This window comes from Hyperolius riggenbachi, chromosome 10 (genome assembly GCF_040937935.1).
Source record: "Hyperolius riggenbachi isolate aHypRig1 chromosome 10, aHypRig1.pri, whole genome shotgun sequence".
Lineage (NCBI taxonomy): Eukaryota > Metazoa > Chordata > Amphibia > Anura > Hyperoliidae > Hyperolius > Hyperolius riggenbachi.
The window spans coordinates 294,856,006-294,880,350 of NC_090655.1; the positions used below are offsets into that span (position 1 = coordinate 294,856,006).

Consider the following 24,345-nt stretch of genomic DNA (forward strand, 5'->3'; position numbering starts at 1 on the left):
TCTTCTTCTTCATCTTCTTCTTCATCTTCTTCTTCTTCATCTTCTTCATCTTCTTCTTCTCCTTCTTCTTCTTCTCCTTCTTCTTCTGCTTCTTCTTCTTCTCCTTCTTTTTCTATATCGTCTTCTTCTTCTTCACTTATTTTTCTTTTATATTTTTTTTTAAAAGAAATGCAGCTATTTTTGAGCGTAATAAATAGCTGGTGGCGCACGCATGTTGGAAGCGCCATTGTATGTGCTCCCTGGCAGTAGAAACACACAGACAGCAGGAGGTAAATTCAGCAGCAGGAGGAGGAGGATGATTGTGTGGCAGCAGGCAGTCAATGAGGCAGGCAGCGAGACGAGACATAATAGGCTGTGGTACCTAGCGGTGGTACCAGGCCGTAAATACACAGCATGAGGTTCCAGACAGCGGTCGTGAAGCCCACATCATGTCCAATACACAACTGGGACAACACAGTTTTCAACCCGGACACCTCTAAAAATAATATCACACAGTATTAATAAAAAGTATATACAATTTTTTAGTTTTTTTAAAGAAATGCAGCTATTTTTGAGCGTAACAAATAGCTGGTGGCGCACGCATGTTGGAAGCGCCATTGTATGTGCTCCCTGGCAGTGGAAACACACAGACAGCAGGAGGTAAATTCAGCAGCAGGAGGAGGAGGATGAGTGTGTGGCAGCAGGCAGTCAATGAGGCAGGCAGCGTGACATAATAGCCCTGGTACCTAGCGGTGATACCAGGGCTGTAAATAAACACAGCAGGAGGTCCCAGACAGCGGTCGTGCAGCCCACATCGTGTCCAATACACAACTGGGACAACACAGTTTTCAACCCGGGCACCTCAGAAAAATTAAACCTTTTTTTTTTTTTTTATGGTTTATTTGCTTTGTTTTTACAACAAATTACACAGACAGATATAGCTATTGTTTGACGTAATAGCTGGTGGCAGAGTGGCAGCAGAAGGTAATTCTGTGTACCCTGGCAGTGGGAAACACAGACAGACAGCAGCAGCAGATGGAGGAATGGAGGAGTAATGTGAGCAACTATTGTTTGACGTAATAGCTGGTGGCAGAGTGGCAGCAGAAGGAAATTCTGTGTACCCTGGCAGTGGGAAACACAGACAGACAGCAGCAGCAGCAGGAGGAATGGAGGAGTAGTGTGAGTGTGGCAGCTGGCCAGGCAGGCAGCGTGACATAATAGCCCTGGTACCTAGCGGTGATACCAGGGCTGTAAATAAACACAGCAGGAGGTCCCAGACAGCGGTCGTGCAGCCCACATCGTGTCCAATACACAACTGGGACAACACAGTTTTCAACCCGGGCACCTCAGAAAAATTTAAACCTTTTTTTTTTTATGGTTTATTTGCTTTGTTTTTACAACAAATTACACAGACAGATATAGCTATTGTTTGACGTAATAGCTGGTGGCAGAGTGGCAGCAGAAGGTAATTCTGTGTACCCTGGCAGTGGGAAACACAGACAGACAGCAGCAGCAGCAGGAGGAATGGAGGAGTAATGTGAGCAACTATTGTTTGACGTAATAGCTGGTGGCAGAGTGGCAGCAGAAGGAAATTCTGTGTACCCTGGCAGTGGGAAACACAGACAGACAGCAGCAGCAGCAGGAGGAATGGAGGAGTAGTGTGAGTGTGGCAGCAGGCCAGGCAGGCAGCGTGACATAATAGCCCTGGTACCTAGCGGTGATACCAGGGCTGTAAATAAACACAGCAGGAGGTCCCAGACAGCGGTCGTACAGCCCACATCGTGTCCAATACACAACTGGGACAACACAGTTTTCAACCCGGGCACCTCAGAAAAATTAAACCTTTTTTTTTTTTTTTATGGTTTATTTGCTTTGTTTTTACAACAAATTACACAGACAGATATAGCTATTGTTTGACGTAATAGCTGGTGGCAGAGTGGCAGCAGAAGGTAATTCTGTGTACCCTGGCAGTGGGAAACACAGACAGACAGCAGCAGCAGCAGGAGGAATGGAGGATTAATGTGAGCAACTATTGTTTGACGTAATAGCTGGTGGCAGAGTGGCAGCAGAAGGAAATTCTGTGTACCCTGGCAGTGGGAAACACAGACAGACAGCAGCAGGAGGAATGGAGGAGTAGTGTGAGTGTGGCAGCAGGCCAGGCAGGCAGCGTGACATAATAGCCCTGGTACCTAGCGGTGATACCAGGGCTGTAAATAAACACAGCAGGAGGTCCCAGACAGCGGTCGTGCAGCCCACATCATGTCCAATACACAACTGGGACAACACAGTTTTCAACCCGGGCACCTCAGAAAAATTAAATCTTTTTTTTTTTTTTTTTTATGGTTTATTTGCTTTGTTTTTACAACAAATTGCACAGACAGATATAGCTATTGTTTGACGTAATAGCTGGTGGCAGAGTGGCAGCAGAAGGTAATTCTGTGTACCCTGGCAGTGGGAAACACAGACAGACAGCAGCAGCAGCAGGAGGAATGGAGGAGTAATGTGAGCAACTATTGTTTGACGTAATAGCTGGTGGCAGAGTGGCAGCAGAAGGAAATTCTGTGTACCCTGGCAGTGGGAAACACAGACAGACAGCAACAGCAGCAGGAGGAATGGAGGAGTAGTGTGAGTGTGGCAGCAGGCCAGGCAGGCAGCGTGACATAATAGCCCTGGTACCTAGCGGTGATACCAGGGCTGTAAATAAACACAGCAGGAGGTCCCAGACAGCGGTCATGCAGCCCACATCGTGTCCAATACACAACTGGGACAACACAGTTTTCAACCCGGGCACCTCAGAAAAATTAAACCTTTTTTTTTTATGGTTTATTTGCTTTGTTTTTACAACAAATTACACAGACAGATATAGCTATTGTTTGACGTAATAGCTGGTGGCAGAGTGGCAGCAGAAGGTAATTCTGTGTACCCTGGCAGTGGGAAACACAGACAGACAGCAGCAGCAGCAGGAGGAATGGAGGAGTAATGTGAGCAACTATTGTTTGACGTAATAGCTGGTGGCAGAGTGGCAGCAGAAGGAAATTCTGTGTACCCTGGCAGTGGGAAACACAGACAGACAGCAGCAGCAGCAGGAGGAATGGAGGAGTAGTGTGAGTGTGGCAGCAGGCCAGGCAGGCAGCGTGACATAATAGCCCTGGTACCTAGCGGTGATACCAGGGCTGTAAATAAACACAGCAGGAGGTCCCAGACCGCGGTCGTGCAGCCCACATTGTGTCCAATACACAACTGGGACAACACAGTTTTCAACCCGGGCACCTCAGAAAAATTTAAACCTTTTTTTTTTTATGGTTTATTTGCTTTGTTTTTACAACAAATTACACAGACAGGTATAGCTATTGTTTGACGTAATAGCTGGTGGCAGAGTGGCAGCAGAAGGTAATTCTGTGTACCCTGGCAGTGGGAAACACAGACAAACAGCAGCAGCAGCAGGAGGAATGGAGGAGTAATGTGAGCAACTATTGTTTGACGTAATAGCTGGTGGCAGAGTGGCAGCAGAAGGAAATTCTGTGTACCCTGGCAGTGGGAAACACAGACAGACAGCAGCAGCAGCAGGAGGAATGGAGGAGTAGTGTGAGTGTGGAGTAGTGTGAGTGTGGCAGCAGGCCAGGCAGGCAGCGTGACATAATAGCCCTGGTACCTAGCGGTGATACCAGGGCTGTAAATAAACACAGCAGGAGGTCCCAGACAGCGGTCGTGCAGCCCACATCGTGTCCAATACACAACTGGGACAACACAGTTTTCAACCCGGGCACCTCAGAAAAATTCAATCTTTTTTTTTTTTATGGTTTATTTGTTTTGTTTTTACAACAAATTACACAGACAGATATAGCTATTGTTTGACGTAATAGCTGGTGGCAGAGTGGCAGCAGAAGTTAAATCTGTGTACCCTGGCAGTGGGAAACACAGACAGACAGCAGAAGGGCAGTACACAGCAGCCCACTGTAGGTGTAAAATGTGTGGCTGCTGGCGACGTAATAGTCAAAGTGAACCAGGCTGGCTTAGTGAGCAGGAGCCAGGAGGTGGTAAAGGGTGGTAAGGCACATTAACGATGGTTCCGGCAGCCAGTTCATGTCCCCCTCTCGCCGACAACAGGGGCCAGGAACTCGCCTTCCACCCACGCCTGGTTCATCTTGAGAAACGTCAGTCTGTCCACAGACTTGTGAGACAGACGTGAGCATTTCTCGGTGACCACGCCACCAGCTGCACTGAAGCAGCGCTCGGACAGCACGCTGGAAGGGGGGCAGGACAGCACTTCCAGGGCGTACTGCGCCAGCTCGCTCCAGATCTCCAGGCGCTTGACCCAATACTCCATGGGATCAACAGGGGCATCGCTGTCAAGCCCGCTGTAGGACCCCATGTAGTCAGCCACCATTCGGGTCAGGCGCTGGCTGTGACCGGAGGAGGATGCTGCTGCATGCACCTCCTCTCTAGTCACTGCTGCCGGAGCCTCTACAGTCCTGTAGAGCTCTTTGCTGAGAGACAGCAGGTCTGTGGGGCGCTTGCTGCTGGATGCAGGCACCTGCTGCTGCCTCTGTGCTGGCTGGACAGTGGGGGTGGAAGGCTGGGGGAAGGCTTCCTCCAAGCGCTCAACAAGGGCCTGCTGCAAGCTCCTTATTTGTTGCGCTGGGTCTCCTCCTGCAGGCGGCAGGAACTGGCTCAACTTCCCCTTGAGGCGTGGGTCCAACATCATGCTGATCCAGATGTCCTCCCTCTGCTTCATCTGGATCACCCTGGGGTCCTTGCGCAGGCACGTCAGCATGTGCGCTGCCATTGGGAAGAGGCGGGCCACGTGTGCTGGCACATCGACGGCAGTGCTGTCCTCATCCTCCTCCTCTGCCTCCTCAGCCTCATCCTCTCTCCACCCCCGCACCAACTCAGCTGCGCTGTGCTGATCCCCCTCATCAGCAGCGAGGTCAGGGACCTCCACCAAGTCCTCCTCCTCCTCCCCCTCAGAGGTGGACTGTGCAGCTGCTTGCCGCTCCTGCTGGGCCAAGGCTGCCGCTCCCTGTTCCAGCAAAGCATCGAGGGCCCTGTTCAGCAGACAAACCAGGGGCACCCACTCGCAGACCATAGCATGGTCCCTGCTCACCATGTTAGTGGCCTGCAGAAAGGGAGCCAGCACTAAGCACACCTGCTGCATGTGCCTCCAGTCATCATCGGGGACGATGGACGGGATGTTGCTGGTCTTGTCCCTTCTCTGAGCTGCGGAAACAGTGGCCAGGGCAAGGTACTGGTTGACAGCGTGCTTCTGTTCAACCAGACGCTCCAACATCGCCAGGGTGGAGTTCCAGCGAGTCGGAACGTCAAGGATCAGCCGATGGCGTGGCAGATCCAGCTCCTTTTGCACGTCTTCCAGGCTCGCACAGGCTGCAGCCGAGCGCCGGAAGTGACGCACAACGTTCCTTGCCATTTCCAGCAGTTCGCCCATCCCCTGGTAGGTGCGCAAGAACTTCTGCACCACCAGGTTCAGCACGTGGGCAAGACAGGGGATGTGGGTCAGGTTTCCCCTGTCTATTGCGGCAACCAGATTGGCCCCATTGTCGGCCACCACCTCTCCGACTCTGAGGCCTCTGGGGGTCAGCCAAATCCTCTCCTGCTCCTGGAGTTTGGCCAACACATGGGTTGCCGTCAGTTTGGTCTTCCCAAGGCTGACCAAGTGCAGCAGCGCTTGGCAGTGGCGGGCCTTCACGCTGCTGCTGAGGCGGGGGGTTTGGCCAGGTGTGCCGGAGGATGGCAGAGGATCGCAGGAACCTGCTGCAGTTCCCCTGACCCTGCGGGGTGGCACCACCCACTGTGTTGCTGCTGCTGCTGTGCCCGCTGCTGCTCTCCCATCCTCACCCCCTTCCACCAAGTTGACCCAGTGGACAGTGAAGGACAGGTAGCGGCCTGTCCCGAAGCGGCTGCTCCAGGAGTCCATGGTGACGTGGACCCTTTCACCAACCGCGTGCTCCAGCCCTCGCTCCACATTGGCCATCACAAAGCGGTGCAGTGCAGGAATGGCCTTGCGGGCGAAGAAGTGTCTGCTGGGGAGCTGCCAGTCTGGGGCTGCACAAGCAAGCAGCGCACGCATGTCGCTCCCCTCCTGCACGAGCGTGTACGGCAGGAGTTGGGAGCACATGGCCCGTGCCAGCAAGCCGTTCAGCTGCCGCACGCGACGGCTGCTGGGAGGCAGAGCCCTAACCACCCCCAGGAAGGACTCGCTCAAAAGGCTCTGGCGTGGCCTTTTGCTGGCACGGGAATCAGCAGACACAGCAGAGGAGGCCACTGAGGACTGGCTGCCAGAACAGGCCTCAGTGTCGGCAGCAGGAGTTGCAGAGGGGGGAGGAGCAGTGTGTTTCCGCACTCCTGCTGGTGCTGCTGGAGGAGCAGGAGGGCGGGTGGCTGCTGCTGCTGCTGCTGCTGCTGAAGGCTGTGCAGTGATGGGTGTGGTGCCACTGCCAGCACCAGATGCCTTCAGCCTCTGGAACTCCTCATGCTGGTGGAAATGTTTCGCAGCAAGGTGGTTGATGAGCGAGCTGGTGCTGAACTTTAAGGGGTCTGCACCTCTGCTCAACTTCCGCTGACAGTGGTTGCAAGTGGCGTACTTGCTGTACACTGTGGGCATGGTGAAAAACCGCCAGATTGGTGACAAAAACAACCCCCTACGGCCTGGAGCCGCTGCTGCCTGTCTCCCTGTGGTGGTTGGGGCGGGGGCTTGGGTGCAGCTGGTGGTGGTACTGGCAGATGCTGCTGCTGCTGCTGCTGAGCCTGAGACACCAGCAGGTTGTGGGACCTGCCTACTGCTGGCAATGCTTGCAATGATGCGCCTCCTTGCAAGGCCCACAAGCGCATCCTCCTCCTCCTCAGAGCTGCTGATGACGACATCCCCTGGAGCTGGTGGCACCCAGTCTTTGTCTGTCACCGTGTCATCATCATCCTCCCCCTCCTGAAACATGTCCTGCTGGGATGATGACCCCCCAAACTCCTCTCCTGATGCATGGATGGGCTGCTTGACTGTCGCCACAGTCTTGCTGTCCAATCCCTCCTCCCCCAAAGTGCCCATCAACATCTCCTCCTCCAAATCGCCAACAACAGCAGACAATACCCTGATGGTGCCTGGGGTAAAAATACTGCTGAGTGACAGGTCGCCAACTTGTGACGGTGAACTGGCCTCCTCCCCAGACCCTGCTGGGCGGCTGCTGCGAACAGGGGTGGTGGTGGTGGTGGTGAGGGTGGAGGCCTCGGATGCAGAGCTGATGGCGGGCTGCTCATCCTCTGTCATCAGTTGCACCACAGTGGCTGCATCCTTTTCCTCAATGGGACGTTTCCGACCCGGCTGGAGGAAAATCGGAGCAGGTGCTACATGCTGCTGCTGCTGCTGTGTCTCTGCAGCGTGAGTTGCAGATGCTCCTGCTGGGCGGCGCCCAAGGCGTCCACGGCCAGTGGCTATAGGAGGAATGTTAGCCACTGACGCTGCTGCTGCGGAACTGTGCATGGTGGCGCGGCCGCGGCTTGCCATAATGCTGCTCCCTCTCCTCCTGATTCCCTTGCTGCCCTTCCCCTTGCCCAAACCGCGCTGGCTGCCACTTCCAGACATCTTAGATGTTTTGGGCGTAAACACAAACGTTTTTAAAAAGGGCGGGTGAAAAGTGGAGTACTTTAATGGAGTGGGTTGGTGGGTGAGGTGACACTAATCACTAAGTGATTAGATCGCTAACTGATTAGTACAGTACAAATACAAAATACAATAATCGGTAATCAGTAAGTGTGAACAGTGAACAGTGAGTGTGTCCCCTAGTACACTAACTAGAAAATACAATAATCAGTAGTAATCACTCAGATTCAGTAGAAGGAAATAGAGTGTGTGTACACTACAGACAGTGAGTGCGCGCACGCGCACACACGCGCAGGAGCTAGCCTATGAACAGTGACTGAGTGAGTGTCCCTAGTACAGTAAGTAAGTAGTAACAGTCAGGAAGTACAACTAGAAATTACAATAATCAGTAGTAATCACAAGGAAATAGAGTGTGTGTACACTACAGACAGTGCACGCGCACACACGCGCAGGAGCTAGCCTATGAACAGTGACTGAGTGAGCGTCCCTACCCTAGTACAGTAAGTAAGTAGTAACAGTCAGGAAGTACAACTAGAAATTACAATAATCAGATTCAGTAGTAATCACAAGGAAATAGAGTGTGTGTACACTACAGACAGTGAGTGCACGCACGCGCACACACGCGCAGGAGCTAGCCTATGAACAGTGACTGAGTGAGTGTCCCTAGTACAGTAAGTAAGTAGTAACAGTCAGGAAGTACAACTAGAAATTACAATAATCAGTAGTAATCACAAGGAAATAGAGTGTGTGTACACTACAGACAGTGAGTGCACGCACGCGCACACACGCGCAGGAGCTAGCCTATGAACAGTGACTGAGTGAGTGTCCCTAGTACAGTAAGTAAGTAGTAACAGTCAGGAAGTACAACTAGAAATTACAATAATCAGATTCAGTAATCAGTAGTAATCACAAGGAAATAGAGTGTGTGTACACTACAGACAGTGCACGCGCACACACACGCAGGAGCTAGCCTATGAACAGTGACTGAGTGAGTGTCCCTAGTACAGTAAGTAAGTAGTAACAGTCAGGAAGTACAACTAGAAATTACAATAATCAGTAGTAATCAGAAGGAAATAGAGTATGTGTACACTACAGACAGTGAGTGCATGCACGCGCACACACGCGCAGGAGCTAGCCTATGAACAGTGACTGAGTGAGTGTCCCTAGTACAGTAAGTAAGTAGTAACAGTCAGGAAGTACAACTAGAAATTACAATAATCAGTAGTAATCACAAGGAAATAGAGTGTGTGTACACTACAGACAGTGAGTGCACGCACGCGCACACACGCGCAGGAGCTAGCCTATTAACAGTGACTGAGTGAGTGTCCCTAGTACAGTAAGTAAGTAGTAACAGTCAGGAAGTACAACTAGAAATTACAACTTAATCAGATTCAGTAATCAGTAGTAATCACAAGGAAATAGAGTGTGTGTACACTACAGACAGTGAGTGCACGCACGCGCACACACGCGCAGGAGCTAGCCTATGAACAGTGACTGAGTGAGTGTCCCTAGTACAGTAAGTAAGTAGTAACAGTCAGGAAGTACAACTAGAAATTACAATAATCAGTAGTAATCACAAGGAAATAGAGTGTGTGTACACTACAGACTGTGAGTGCACGCACGCGCACACACGCGCAGGAGCTAGCCTATGAACAGTGACTGAGTGAGTGTCCCTAGTACAGTAAATAAGTAGTAACAGTCAGGAAGTACAACTAGAAATTACAACTTAATCAGATTCAGTAATCAATAGTAATCACAAGGAAATAGAGTGTGTGTACACTACAGACAGTGCACGCGCACACACACGCAGGAGCTAGCCTATGAACAGTGACTGAGTGAGTGTCCCTAGTACAGTAAGTAAGTAGTAACAGTCAGGAAGTACAACTAGAAATTACAATAATTAATCAGTAATCAGAAGGAAATAGAGTGTGTGTACACTACAGACAGTGCACGCACACACACACGGTCACACGCAGGAGCTATGAACAAACAGTGACAGTGAGTGTCCTAGTACAGTTATATAACTACAATACAAAATACAATCACTCAGTACTAGTAAAGGACAGCAGAAATACTGGTATAGATGAGAAATAAACTAACAGAGGACAGGAGAGAACAGCTGAGCTGCCCACACAGGCAGGCCCTGAGGCCTAAAGTTGTGTAAGCTTGCCTGCAGCAGCTGGCTCTCTAGTAACACACAAGCTACTAACTAAAATACAATGTCTATCTAACTAACAACAATATAGGTGTGTATAGGAGGTGTATGTGAGCAAAAACGCTAGGTAAATGACCACAATAGAGCTCTTGCTAAGCCAAAGCACAAAGGAGCAGATCTCTCTCTGTACAAAGTCAGGCAAGGACGGAAAAACCTAACATGGCGGCCGCTATTTATAGGGTAGGGGCTGGCCAGGGTCCCCCTCAGTGATTGGCTGCCGTCAGAGGGCCTGGGAGCCCTCTGATTGGCTCTGAGGACATCAATCTGGGCTATGACACTATTCGAGCTCGGTATTCGAGCTCGAATAGCGCTGTTAGCTCGAATAGCGCGAATAGTGAATGTGCTATTCGAGTTCACTCGAATAGCCCATTCGAATATCTCCAGCTATTCGGAGCTCGAATACCGAGCTCGAATAGCTGAAAAAGAGCTCGAATATTCGAGCTACTCGAATATTCGAGCTCTGTTGAGCACCACTGGCTAAGGCCATGGTCATGCTACCATCTCATAGCCTCAGTGTTATCTCATGTCTGGGACATGCTAAGGCCATGGTCGTGCTACCATCTCATAGCCTCAGTGTTATCCCATGTCCGGGACATGCTAAGGCCATGGCCATGCTACCATCTCATAGCCTCAGTGTTATTCCATGTCTGGGACATGCTAAGGCCATGGCCATGCTACCATCTTATAGCCTCAGTTTTATCCCATGTCTGGGACATGCTAAGGCCATGGTCATGCTACCATCTCATAGCCTCAGTGTTATTCCATGTCTGGAACATGCTAAGGCCATGGTCATGCTACCATCTCATAGCCTCAGTGTTATCCCATGTCCGGGACATGCTAAGGCCATGGTCATGCAACCATCTCATATCCTCAGTGTTATTCCATGTCTGGGACATGCTAAGGCCATGGTCATGCTATAATCTCATAGCCTCAGTGTTATAGGCCATGGTCATGCTACCATCTCATAGCCTCAGTGTTATTCCATGTCCGGGACATGCTAAGGCCATGGTCATGCTACCATCTCATAGCCTCAGTGTTATTCCATTTCTGGGACATGCTAAGGCCATGGTCATGCTACCATCTCATAGCCTCAGTGTTATTCCATGTCTGGAACATGCTAAGACCATGGCCATGCAACCATCTCATAGCCTCAGTGTTATTCCATATTCGGGACATGCTAAGGCCATGGTCATGCAACCATCTCATAGCCTCAGTGTTATTCCATGTCCGGGACATGCTATGGCCATGGCCATGCAACCATCTCATAGCCTCAGTGTTATTCCATGTCTGGAACATGCTAAGGCCATGGCCATGCTACCATCTCATAGCCTCAGTGTTATTCCATGTCCGGGACATGCTAAGGCCATGGCCATGCTACCATCTCATAGCCTCAGTGTTATTCCATGTCCGGGACATGCTAAGGCCATGGCCATGCTACCATCTCATAGCCTCAGTGTTATTCCATGTCCGGGACATGCTAAGGCCATGGCCATGCTACCATCTCATAGCCTCAGTGTTATTCCATGTCCGGGACATGCTAAGGCCATGGTCATGCTACCATCTCATAGCCTCAGTGTTACTCCATGTCCGGGACATGCTAAGGCCATGGTCATGCTACCATCTCATAGCCTCAGTGTTATTCCATGTCCGGGACATGCTAAGGCCATGGCCATGCTACCATCTCATAGCCTCAGTGTTATTCCATGTCCGGGACATGCTAAGGCCATGGCCATGCTACCATCTCATAGCCTCAGTGTTATTCTATGTCCGGGACATGCTAAGGCCATGGCCATGCTACCATCTCATAGCTTCAGTGTTATTCCATGTCCGGGACATGCTAAGGCCACGGCCATGCTACCATCTCATAGCCTCAGTGTTATTCCATGTCTGGGACATGCTAAGGCCATGGCCATGCTACCATCTCATAGCCTCAGTGTTATTCCATGTCCGGGACATGCTAAGGCCGTGGTCATGCTACCATCTCATAGCCTCAGTGTTATTCTATGTCCGGGACATGCTAAGGCCATGGCCATGCTACCATCTCATAGCCTCAGTGTTATTCTATGTCCGGGACATGCTAAGGCCATGGCCATGCTACCATCTCATAGCCTCAGTGTTATTCCATGTCCGGGACATGCTAAGGCCATGGTCATGCTACCATCTTATAGCCTCAGTGTTATTCCATGTCTGGGACATGCTAAGGCCATGGTCATGCTACCATCTCATAGCCTCAGTGTTATCCCATCTCTGGAACATGCTAAGGCCATGGCCATGCTACCATCTCATAGCCTCAGTGTTATTCCATGTCCGGGACATGCTATGGCCATGGTCATGCTACCATCTCATAGCCTCAGTGTTATCCCATGTCCGGGACATGCTAAGGCCATGGCCATGCTACCATCTCATAGCCTCAGTGTTATTCCATGTCTGGGACATGCTAAGGCCATGGCCATGCTACCATCTTATAGCCTCAGTTTTATCCCATGTCTGGGACATGCTAAGGCCATGGCCATGCTACCATCTCATAGCCTCGGTGTTATTCCATGTCTGGGACATGCTAAGGCCATGATCATGCTACCATCTCATAGCCTCAGTGTTATCTCATGTCTAGGACATGCTAAGGCCATGGTCATGCTACCATCTCATAGCCTCAGTGTTATCCCATGTCTGGGACATGCTAAGGCCATGGTCATGCTACCATCTCATAGCCTCAGTGTTATCCCATGTCCGGGACATGCTAAGGCCATGGCCATGCTACCATCTCATAGCCTCAGTTTTATTCCATGTCTGGGACATGCTAAGGCCATGGTCATGCTACCATCTCATAGCCTCAGTGTTATTCCATGTCCGGGACATGCTAAGGCCATGGTCATGCTACCATCTCATAGCCTCAGTGTTATTCCATGTCTGGAACATGCTAAGGCCATGGCCATGCAACCATCTCATAGCCTCAGTGTTATTGCATGTCCGGGACATGCTAAGGCCATGGCCATGCTACAACTATTCCTATGACTCACCAGTCATAGTACAGTCTAGGCAAACATAACTATGGTTGGAAGGAGGCAGAGATAGGAAAGGTCCTCAACTGCATGGCTTTAGACTTGGTCAAGAATGGGTTGGTATGATGTAAGGTAACCAGACGAAGGTAGAAAAGAACACAGAATGACCAGGCAACTTCCTGCATTCTGGATGAAGCTTGTATAGGATGGAGGAATAAATATATGGACACCCTCCATCACCACATGTCCAACAAGGCAGGACCAGAACATTCTATGTATATGTTTTACAGGTGTTATGTCTTATTTCATCTCTTTAGGGGGAAGATATCATTGATATAAAAGTTGAAGGACAAGAAGATTCATATTTGTGAAGTGATCAGTAGTCTGCTTTTAACAGTGAAATGACAAGGACAATGAAAGAGAACTATGAAATAGGTTATGAGCAGACTATGGAGTGTGGAGAGATAATCAGATCAATCAATGAAGAAGAAGAAGAGACGTATGTGAGGAGTGATCCGCAGTCTATGGAGGAGGGTGACATGATGAGCACAAGAAAAGAGGAAGAAGAAGAGACGTATGTGAGGAGTGATCAGCAGTCTATGGAGGAGGGTGACATGATGAGGACAAGTAAAGAGGAAGAAGAAGAGACGTATGTGAGGAGTGATCAGCAGTCTATGGAGGAGGGAGACATGATGAGGACATGTAAAAAGGAAGAAGAAGAGACGTATGTGAGGAGTGATCAGCAGTCTATGGAGGAGGGAGACATGATGAGGACATGTAAAGAGGAGAAAGAAGAGACGTATGTGAGGAGTGATCAGCAGTCTATGGAGGAGGGTGACATGATGAGGACAAGTAAAGAGGAGGAAGAAGAGACATATGTGAGGAGTGATCAGCAGTCTGTGGAGGAGGGTGACATAAAGAGGACCAGTAAAGAGGAAGAAGAAGAGACGTATGTGAGGAGTGATCAGCAGTCTATGGAGGAGGGTGACATGATGAGGACAAGTAAAGAGGAGGAAGAAGAGACATATGTGAGGAGTGATCAGCAGTCTGTGGAGGAGGGTGACATAAAGAGGACCAGTAAAGAGGAAGAAGAAGAGACGTATGTGAGGAGTGATCAGCAGTCTATGGTGGAGGGGGACATGATGAGGACAAGTAAAGAGGAAGAAGAGGAGACGTATGTGAGGAGTGATCAGCAGTCTATGGAGGAGAGTGACATGATGAGGACAAGTAAAGAGGAAGAAGAAGAGACGTATGTGAGGAATGATCAGCAGTCTATGGAGGTGGGTGACATGAGGAGGACAAGTAAAGAGGAAGAAGAAGAGACGTATGTGAGGAGTGATCAGCAGTCTATGGAGGAGGGTGACATGATGAGGACATGTAAAGAGGAAGAAGAAGAGACGTATGTGAGGAGTGATCAGCAGTCTATGGAGGAGGGTGACATGAGGAGGACAAGTAAAGAGGAAGAAGAAGAGACGTATGTGAGGAGTGATCAGCAGTCTATGGAGGAGGGTGACATGATGAAGACAAGTAAAGAGGAAGAAGAAGAGACGTATGTGAGGAGTGATCAGCAGTCTATGGTGGAGGGAGACCTGATGAGGACGATTAAAGAGGAAGAAGAAGAGAGTTATGTGAGGCGTGATCAGCAGTCTGTGGAGAAGGGGTTGGTGATGGGGACAAGTAAAGAAGATACTGATTTGAAGAATAATAAGCAGTCTATTGAGGATGGTGACCTGATGAGCACAGTTAAAGGGGAAGAAGAAGAGGCACAAACAATGAATTACCCTCAGTCTTTAGGGGAGGGTGAAATAATGGGAACAGCTACTGAAGAACTGTTAAGAGATGTCAAAAAAGGTGAGCATTAAACCATGATCAACATGTCTTCTAATAACTAACCAATTTACTTTACGCAGTAGAACGTTTCCGGAAATGAGGAACTGGGACTGGAAGGGATTTACTAGATAAGGAAGGGAGGCACAGGGCAAGGAAGGGAGTTTCTGGGTGTGGCAAGGAAGTTGTTAAGTTTGGCAGGGAGTTACTGGGTGTGGCAGAAAGTTGCTGGGTGGGACAGAAAGTTGATGGGTGAGGAAGGGTGTTACTGGGTGTGGCAGGAAGTTGCCGGGTGAGGCAGGGAGTTACTGGGTAAGGCAGGAAGTTGCCAGGTTAGACAGGCAGTTGCTGGGTGTGGCAGGAAGTTGCAACGTGTGACAGGAAGTTTTTTGGGTGTGGCAGGGAGTTGCTGGGCAAGGAAGGGAGGTTCTTGGTGTGGCAGGAATTTGCCAGGTGTGGCAGGAGGTTTCTGGGTGTGGCAGGGAGTTGCCGGGTGTGAAAGGGAGTTGCTGGGCGAAGAAGGGAGTTTCTGGGTGTGGCAGGGAGTTGCCGGGTGTGAAAGGGAGTTGCTGGGCGAAGAAGGGAGTTTCTGGGTGTGGCAGGAAGTTGCTGGGTGAGGAAGGGAGTTTTTGGGTGTGGCGGAAAGTTGCAGGGTGTGGCAGGAAGTTGCCAGGTGAGGCAGGGAGTTACTGGGTGAGGAATGCAGTTGCCGAGTGAGGCAGGGAGTTTCTGGGTGTGGCAGGAAGGTACTGGTTGTGGCAGGAAGTTACTGGGTGTGGCAGGGAGTTACTGGGTGAGGCAGGGAGTTTCTAGGTATGGCAGGAAGTTGCGGGGTGAGGCAGGGAGTTACTGGGTGATGAAGGGAGTTTCTGGGTGTGGCAGGAAGTTGCCGGATGTGATAGGGAGTTACTGGTTTAGGAAGGGAGTTACTGAGTGAGGAAGGGAGTTACTGCATGAGGAAGGGAGTTGCCGGGTGAGGAGGGGAGTTGCCGGGTGAGGAGGGGAGTTGCTGGGCGAGGAGGGGAGTTGCCGGGTGAGGAGGGGAGTTGCCGGGTGAGGCAGGGAGTTGCCGGGTGAGGCAGGGAATTACTGGGTGATGAAGGGAGTTTCTGGGGGTGGCAGGGAGTTAGTGAGGAAGGGAGTTTCTGTGTGTTGCAGGAAGTTGCCGGGTGTGGCAGGAAGTTGCTGGGTGAGGCAGGGAGATACTAGGTGAGGAAGGGAATTTCTGGGGGTGGCAGGAAGTTGCCAGGTGAGGCAGGGAGTTACTGCATGAGGAAGGCAGTTGCCGAGTGAGGCAGGGAGTTTCTGGGTGTGGCAGGAAGTTACTGGGTGAGGCAGGGAGTTACTGGGTGAGGCAGGGAGTTTCTGGGTATGGCAGGAAGTTGCCAGGTGAGGCAGGGAGTTTCTGGGTGAGGAGGGGAGTTTCTTGGTGAGGCAGGGAGTTGCCGGGTGAGGCAGGGAGTTACTGGGTGAGGAGGGGAGTTGCCGGGTGAGGCAGGGAGTTGCCGGGTGAGGCAAGGAGTTACTGGGTGAGGCAGGGAGTTACTGGGTGTTGAAGGGAGTTTCTGGGGGTGGCAGGAAGTTACTAGGCGTGACAGGGAGTTAGGGAGGAAGGGAGTTTCTCTGTGTGGCAGGAAGTTGCCGGGTGTGGCAGGAAGTTGCCGGGTGAGGGCAGGGAGATACTAGGTGAGGAAGGGAGTTTCTGGGTGTGGCAGGAAGTTGCCGGGTGAGGGCAGGGAGATACTAGGTGAGGAAGGGAGTTTCTGGGTGTGACAGGAAGTTGCCAGGTGTGACAGGTAGAGATGGCCCGAACGGCTCGTCCAGCGGGTAGTTTGCACAAATTTTCGCTGTTCGCGTCCGTGGCGAATAGCAAACTTTTATGCGCGTTCGCTCCGCCTCCTATACTTGTCATTGGACTTAACTTTGACCCTCTATGTCACAGTCAGCAGACACATAGCAGTCATGCAGGCTGCACTCCCTCCTGAACCCCCCTCCTTATAAAAGGCAGCAGCGTCGGCCATGTTCTCACTCTGTCTGCTGCTGCTAGTGAGAGAAGGGAGTGACATGCTGGAGAGATAGGGAAAGCGTTAGGAGGTCTGTTAGCCTGCTCCTCGCTGAAATTTGTTGCTGAAAGCACCCCAAAACTGCTCTTTGTGAGCTAAAATTCTTTAGATTTTTTTTCTTTTTGTGTGTGTGTATGCGTGACACTGACAGGCATAGATACAGCCCTGTCACAGCTGGCCCTTGCTTGCTGACACACTGTATTACCACCAGTGCATTTCTTCCCACTCTATTTGTGTGATTTAACTTACTAAAGCATAGCTCTCTTTGTGGGTGACATTGCAGAGATACAGCCCACAGGCAGTTGCTGCCTGCTTGGTATTTGTAGTCCCACTGACTGCCTGCACACTGTGTTAGACCAGTGCATTTATTTCCACTGCATCTGTGTGACTGCACACTGTATTATACCAGTGCATATCTTTCCACTGCATCTGTGTGATTGATCTTACTAAAGCATAGCTCTCTTTGTGGGTGACACACTGCATACAGCTTACAGAGAGACAGGTACAGTTAGCTTGGCTGTTCTTTATTGCTGAAAGCACCCCAAAACAAAAGCCCTATTGAGGGCTTCTATTCTATTCTTTTTTTGTGTGTGGGTGTGTGTGTGTGTGTGTGTGATCCTGCATACAGGCCAGGCCACAGTCATTGCTGGGCCTTGCAGTTCTACTATCCTCTTCTATTACAAGCCAGCACACTGTCTATCGTCATAAGCTGTGCTTAGCTTCCAACTGTATCTGTTATTGATATCTGTGTGGGTTACACATTGCATACAGGCCACAGTCAGCTGCTGGCCCTTGTAGTTCCACTATACTCTTCTAACGATTGCAAGAAAGCCAGCACACTGTCTATCATAAGCAGTGCTTAGCTTGAAACTGTATTTGTGATTGAAAGTACTATATAGGATATCTGTGTGTTAAAGTACGCAGCCCTGTCTCTCTCTCTCTCTCTCTCTCTCTCTCTCTCTCTCTCTCTCTCTCTCTCTCTCTCTCTCTCCCCCCCCCCATACCCCCAATATGGGAAAAATAACAGGCAGAGGCAGGCCACCCTGCAGGTATGGGAGGTCATGGTGGTGTGATTTTGTGCAGCCCTTAACCAAAGTACAGTGTTCAGAGGGCACATAACTTCAACCCCCAAGATTCTGAGGACGTGTTTGACTGGCTTAAACAGCTCACTACATCTTCTACAGCTTCCGCAGAGAACCTCCTCGACTCCTCCTGCTCTGCTTCTGGTTTCCAACAAAAACTTAACACTACTACCACTAGCAACCCAGCTGCTCCACTTGATGTGTCAGAGGAGTTATTCACACATGATGCATTTAGTGATACACTTGGGGTCACCCAGCCAACACGCCCTTCAAGGCCTGCTGCTGCCACCACCCGAATGCCGACATTCCAAAGCTCTCCAGTGTGGCATTTGTTTGTTTGTGTGCCTCTGCTTGCTACCATCATAAAGTTCTATAATTAACTTCCCATCCCATCTAGGCCTCTGGTACACGTGAGATCATGACACTACGCTGGTCCGTTTACTTGATGCTATCCTGATGAGGAAGCTGAAAGGCTATGTTATAAATCACCTTTTTCTCCGGGACCAGCAAACTCATCAGCGAGAGTTGTAAACACGACTCCTCACAGCAAGCAGGAGATAGACTTTCTCAGGCTTCTTCAAAGTATAGTCGAACTGGACAAGATAGAAAAAACACAGGGACTTCTTCAAAGTATAAGTTGTTTATTCAGAAAACAGATATACAGATACAGTTCGTCATATCCTAGCCAAGCAGATTCTCATGTTGCGTTGCAGCTTCTTGATTACCTTCCTGCTGATGGTAATCGGGTCCTCCTTATAGAGATACTATGTTACATCTAGACTAACTATGTACAGCATACATTATATCAGATTACATAAAGAACGGAAATTATTAGGTGTTCCAGTCAGTAGAAGCCAGTAGATGGAGAGCATGAAAGTAGGAATCAGAGCAGGAATCAGAGTGAGCTCCTTCAGCCCGTCCAGCCCTTTAATACTGACTAGGAAAGAGTTAAATGTGACCTCATCTTAGCCATCCCCCAGACCGGACTATTGGCTTAGCCCCCTCGTGGTGTCATAATACACACCTACTTGATTAATATTTAATGTCACTTTTCACTTACTTACAAGAATGTGATATTTTGTAAATATGGCCTATGTTTATTGTTCTCGTAGTCCATATGTCTGGGGCAGTGTAGGCCTGTGGCCTTCCTTCAGGAACATGTTCTCAGTATCTGCTTGTATCATCTGCTTCAAGCAGACACTGAGATGCTTCTTCCTGCATCACAAGAAACTCTATTTATTTTAAAGGTATACTCTGCGGACAAGCCTTTTACCTAAACTCAGTCCAAATAACTGAGGCCTACTTAAATTATAACAGGCTACAAAGTGGGTAACCACAACCTTCTCTGGCAGCACATGATTCACCTAGTGGAGCGAGATGCCACAGGGTACAGCTTCCATCCATCCATCCGTCCATCCATCCATCCATCCATCCGTCCATCCATCCATCCGTACTATCTTGACAACACAGAAGTAGCAGCGGGTCAGAATGAATTTGGCCCCACACAACAAAGCCTGTCGCTGAACGGGAACATTGCATCATTTACCTTGTAGTACTTCTGGACGGCCATCACTACACAAACATTGCTGCCGAGAGGACTGACATTTTATGTCCAGAGAGTGTCAACTCATTGACAACCCTTTGTAGCTGTTTGCGGTGGCGCGTTGCACAGTGAGTTTGGTGTGTCAGTGTGAAGCAGTACACTACTTACCCTACCTGATCCATGTATACACACGCACTTTATGCCTCCAATTTAGGAATGCAAAGTGATTGATTATAACCCAGCTCTGCGTCAAATCCGTAATTTTCCCCGGGACTTTTGGCATGTATCCCACTCCGCCATGCCCCCCTCCAGGTGTTAGACCCCTCCCACTCCGCCATGCCCCCCTCCAGGTGTTAGACCCCTCCCACTCCGCCATGCGCCCCTCCAGGTGTTAGAACCCTCCCACTCCGCCATGCGCCCCTCCAGGTGTTAGACCCCTCCCACTCCGCCATGCCCCCCTCCAGGTGTTAGAACCCTCCCACTCCGCCATGCGCCCCTCCAGGTGTTAGAACCCTCCCACTCCGCCATGCGCCCCTCCAGGTGTTAGACCCCTCCCACTCCGCCTTGCCCCCCTCCAGGTGTTAGACCCCTCCCTCTCCGCCATGCCCCCCTCCAGGTGTTAGACCCCTCCCACTCCGCCATGCGCCCCTCCAGGTGTTAGACCCCTCCCACTCCGCCATGCGCCCCTCCAGGTGTTTGACCCCTCCCACTCCGCCATGCCCCCCTCCAGGTGTTAGACCTCTTGAAACCACTTTTACACCACTTTTGTGGCCAGGAACAATTTTTGTAGTTTTTAAAATTCACCTGCTCATTGAAGTCTATGTCAGTTCGCCCTGATTTGCATGTTCGCAAACTTTTCTGTGCGTTCGGAACGCGAAAACGGAAGTTCGGGCCATTTCTAGTGACAAAGAGTTTCTGGGTGTGAGAGGGAGTTACTGGGTGAGGAAGGGTGATTCTGGGTGTGGCAGGAAGTTGGCGGGTGAGGCAGGGAGTTACTGGGCGAGGAATGGAGTTTCTGGGTGTGGCAGGAAGTTGCCAGATATGGCAGGGAGTTACTGGGTGAGGAAGGGTGATTCTGGGTGTGGTAGGAAGTTGACAGATATGGCAGGGAGTTACTGGGTGAGGAAGGGAGTTTCTGGGTGTGGCCGGAAGTTACTGGGTGAGGAAGGGAGTTTCTGGGTGTGGCCGGAAGTTACTGGGTGAGGAAGGGAGTTTCTGGGTGTGGCAGGAAATTACCGGAGCAGTGCTTTTTGGCGCTGCTAGATTTGGGCGCAGCCAACGCTGCCATAGACTATAATAGGAATCAGTCTATAGCGGTAAAAAAAAAAAGAGGTGCACAGAGGTGCCAAGCATCACTCCGACGAGACGCTGTGTTTGTTGCTCCTGACCCTTATTGCCTGAGGAAGCGGGTTGATGCCCGTGAAACGCGTTGCGAATGTATATTGGGAGCTTTTAAATAAATTGTATGATTTGAAATCCGACAGCTTTGCCGTCCGTTTATGGTTAGCCGGTCCACCACCGCAACCAAAACATTTTAAAACTTTTAGCTATTTTTATACTTTTGGCGCCTCTGTAATTCTTAACGCAGTCTATAGCGGTGCTCAGTGAATAACGTTGGCGCAGTCAGAAGACGGAGCCGAGGTTGCTTAAAAATCACAATAATTCGGCTTCCAGCAATAGCTGGAAGCCGAATTATTTCATTCCCTACCATCCATGGTGGCCTGGAGGGGAAATGGTAATTAAAACGGCCTGGATCAGCCATATACCGGCTATATCCTGCGCCCAAGTCTACCGGCGCCGATTTCAAATGTACTCGGAAATTACTGGGTGAGCATGGGAGTTTGTGTGTGGCAGGAAGTTTCTGGGTGAGGAATTGAGTTTCCAGGTGTGGCAGAAAGTTGCAGGGTGAGGAATTGAGATCCTGGGCATGGCAGGAAGTTGCTGGGCATGGCAGGAAGTTGTAGGGTGGGGCAGGGAGTTACTGGATCCCCTCTGTATCCTCCTTTTCTTATAAATACATAGTATTTGCCAGGTTTAATAAGGCTGGTAGCTATTGCATTCTGCAGAAGCCTTCAGCACTAAGTGGTAATAATTCTCTATTTGCAGTGTGGAGTCCCAGCTGTAGAAGTCCCTCAGAGACTCCTCCCTCTTCCCCTCTGGACTGTACACTGGAAGATGTCACCAGACGAGATTGTACAGGAGACCCTAATACCTCGGAGGTCCCCCCGGGGTCCCCCCATCCCACCTATTCTGGACTACAACAGGGAAGGAGGTTTTCCTGTGCAGAGTGTGGGAAATGCTTTACATTTAAGGCTAATTTGCACAGGCATAGAATATCTCATGTGGGAGAGAAGCTGCATTGTTGTCCTGAGTGTGGGAAATGCTTTGTTTACAAGTCAGAGTTGATAATGCATGAGAGAACTCACACTGGGGAGAAGCCCTATTCCTGTGCAGAGTGTGGGAAATGCTTCGGACGGAAATCACGTGTCGTTGAGCATCAGAAATCGCACACGGGTGAGAAGCCAGTTTCCTGTCCGGAGTGCCAAAGGTGTTTCCTCTACAAATCCCAGCTGGTCATCCATCAGAGGTCTCACACGGGGGAGAAACCGTATGCCTGTCCAGAGTGTGGGAAATGTTTTGGCCACAAATCCCAGCTGCCTTTACATCGCAGGTCTCACACGGGCGAGAAGCCGTTTCCCTGCCCTGAGTGTGGGAAATGCTTTGGGCGCAAGTCACTCCTTGCTGAACATCAGCGCTGTCACACAGATGAGAGGCCAAATTCATGTCCTGAGTGTGGGAAATGCTTTGGGCGTAAGTCACAGCTTGTTGTGCATCAGCGATCTCACACAGGGGAGAAGCCCTATTCATGTCCTGAGTGTGGGAAATGTTTTGCACGGAAATCCCAGCTAGACGTACATCTGAGGTCTCACACTGGTGAGAAGCCATTTGCTTGTTCTGAGTGTGGGAAATGTTTTGTGGAGAAGGTACAGCTGGCCAAGCATGAGAGATCTCACACAGGTGAGAAGCCGTACACTTGTCCCGATTGCGGGAAATGTTTTGGGCAGAAATCGAACCTCAACAGACATCAGGCTTCTCACTTAGATGAAAAACCGTTTCCGTGTCCAGAGTGTGGGAAATGCTTTGGATTCAAGTCACAACTTTCTCGGCATCAGTTATGTCACACTGGCGAAAAGCCATTCTCCTGTTCTGAGTGTGGGAAATGTTTTGGGTGTAAATCACTGCTTGCTCAGCATCAGGTATCGCACACAGGGGAGAAACCGTATTCTTGTGCTGAGTGTGAGAAATGTTTTGGACGGAAATCCCAGCTCTCCATACATCAGAGGTCTCACACGGGGGAGAAGCCATTCTCTTGTCCGGAGTGTGAGAAATGCTTTGGCCACAGATCCGGAGTTGTCCGACATCTGAGATCTCACACTGGAGAGAAGCCATTCTCTTGTTCTGAGTGTGGGAAATGCTTTGAACAGAACTCTGGACTTGCGAGGCATCAGAGGTGTCACACGGGGGAGAAGCCATTCTTCTGCGCCGATTGTCTGAAATGCTTCAGGCATAAATCTCATCTCGTTGCCCACCAATGCTGCCACACAGGGGAGAAGCCTTATTCCTGTCCAGAGTGTGGGAAATGTTTTGGGCGTAGGTCGCAAGTTGCCGTACATCAGAGAACTCATGCAGGAAGGAATCAGCCTTATGTTCTGAGTGTGGGAAATGGTTTTTATATAAATCACATCTTTACACACATTGGTGACATCACTGGACAAGAGCGGCAGATTGCAGAGGGGCAGTTATGCAGTGCTGGCAGAATGCTGCCCCCCCAGGAGGTGCTAACTAAAGCCCCTTGGGGAGAGGTGAGACTCCCTGTGTTGCCTCAGGACCCCCTGGGACCGGGTCTATCATTAGGCACACATGGCTGCTTTCCTCCTGATGCCCCACCCGATCACTGAGAGCCTTCATATCTGCATTGCCACGACCGATGGCCAATCACACAAGTACACGTCCAATGCAAATTGAATGTGAAGTGGAATGGGGGCAGTCATGCAGGCCAATTCCAGTCTGTGGGGTCACAGGAAAAGGGGCGTGGCTTAGGGTGTTCTTATAATGTTAAAGGCGGGGTTTAAGTTGGTAGAATTTGTGCCTATAGGCACCTGGGCGGCTGTAGCAGTGTACACACACTGGGGGCAGCGTGGCATTGTGTATTGGTGGGTGTGCCTGTAGGCAGTTAGGTGGCCTTGTTCCATCACCTCTGCCTCCAGTCCCATCACCTCTGCCTCCAGTCCCATCACCTCTGCCTCCAGTCCCACCACCGCTGCCTCCAGTCCCATCACCTCTACCTCCAGTCCCATCACCGCTGCCTCCAGTCCCATCACCTCTACCTCCACTCCCATCACCGCTACCTCCAGTCCCATCACTTCTGCCTCCAGTCCCATCACCGCTGCCTCCAGTCCCATCACAGCTGCCTCCAGTCCCATCACCGCTGCCTCCAGACACATTACCTCTGCCTCCAGACACATCACCTCTGCCTCCAGACCCATCACCACTGCCTCCAGTCCTATCACCTCTGCCTCCAGTCCCATCACCTCTGCCTCCAGTCCCATCACCTCTGCCTCCAGTCCTATCACCTCTGCCTCCAGTCCCATCACCTCTGCCTCCAGTCCCATCACCTCTACCTCCAGTCCCATCACCTCTACCTCCAGTCCCATCACCTCTGCCTCCAGTCCCATCACCTCTGCCTCCAGTCCCATCACCGCTGCCTCCAGTCCCATCACCGCTACCTCCAGTCCCATCACCTCTGCCTCCAGTCACCTCTGCCTCCAGTCCCATCACCTCTGCCTCCAGTCCCATCACCTCTGCCTCCAGTCCCATCACCTCTGCCTCCAGTTACCTCTGCCTCCAGTCCCACCACCTCTGCCTCCAGTCACCTCTGCCTCCAGTCCCATCACCTCTGCCTCCAGTCCCATCACCTCTGCCTCCAGTCCCATCACCTCTGCCTCCAGTCCCATCACCTCTGCCTCC

The 24,345-nt window shown here is 50.6% G+C and overlaps 2 protein-coding genes across 2 annotated transcripts in view; both read left to right on the top strand.

Moving 5' to 3' along the window:
* LOC137537313 (nucleolar protein 58-like) overlaps window positions 1–14,359 on the top strand; it is a 17,969-nt gene extending 3,610 nt beyond the window's left edge. The window contains exons 2-3 of the mRNA XM_068259387.1: window positions 13,120–13,901; window positions 14,326–14,359. Coding sequence (XP_068115488.1) covers window positions 13,204–13,901; window positions 14,326–14,359 — 732 coding nt within the window. The 5' untranslated portion in view covers window positions 13,120–13,203. The remainder of the gene's footprint in view (window positions 1–13,119; window positions 13,902–14,325) is intronic.
* Window positions 14,360–14,392: 33 nt separating this feature from the next.
* On the top strand, window positions 14,393–23,596 carry LOC137535623 (zinc finger protein 665-like). Its single transcript, XM_068257482.1, has 2 exons — window positions 14,393–14,653; window positions 21,424–23,596. Exons 1-2 carry the CDS (start codon window positions 14,395–14,397, stop codon window positions 23,274–23,276), a joined length of 2,112 nt encoding a protein of 703 aa, XP_068113583.1. The 5' UTR covers window positions 14,393–14,394; the 3' UTR covers window positions 23,277–23,596.
* The last annotated feature ends 749 nt before the right edge of the window (window positions 23,597–24,345 follow it).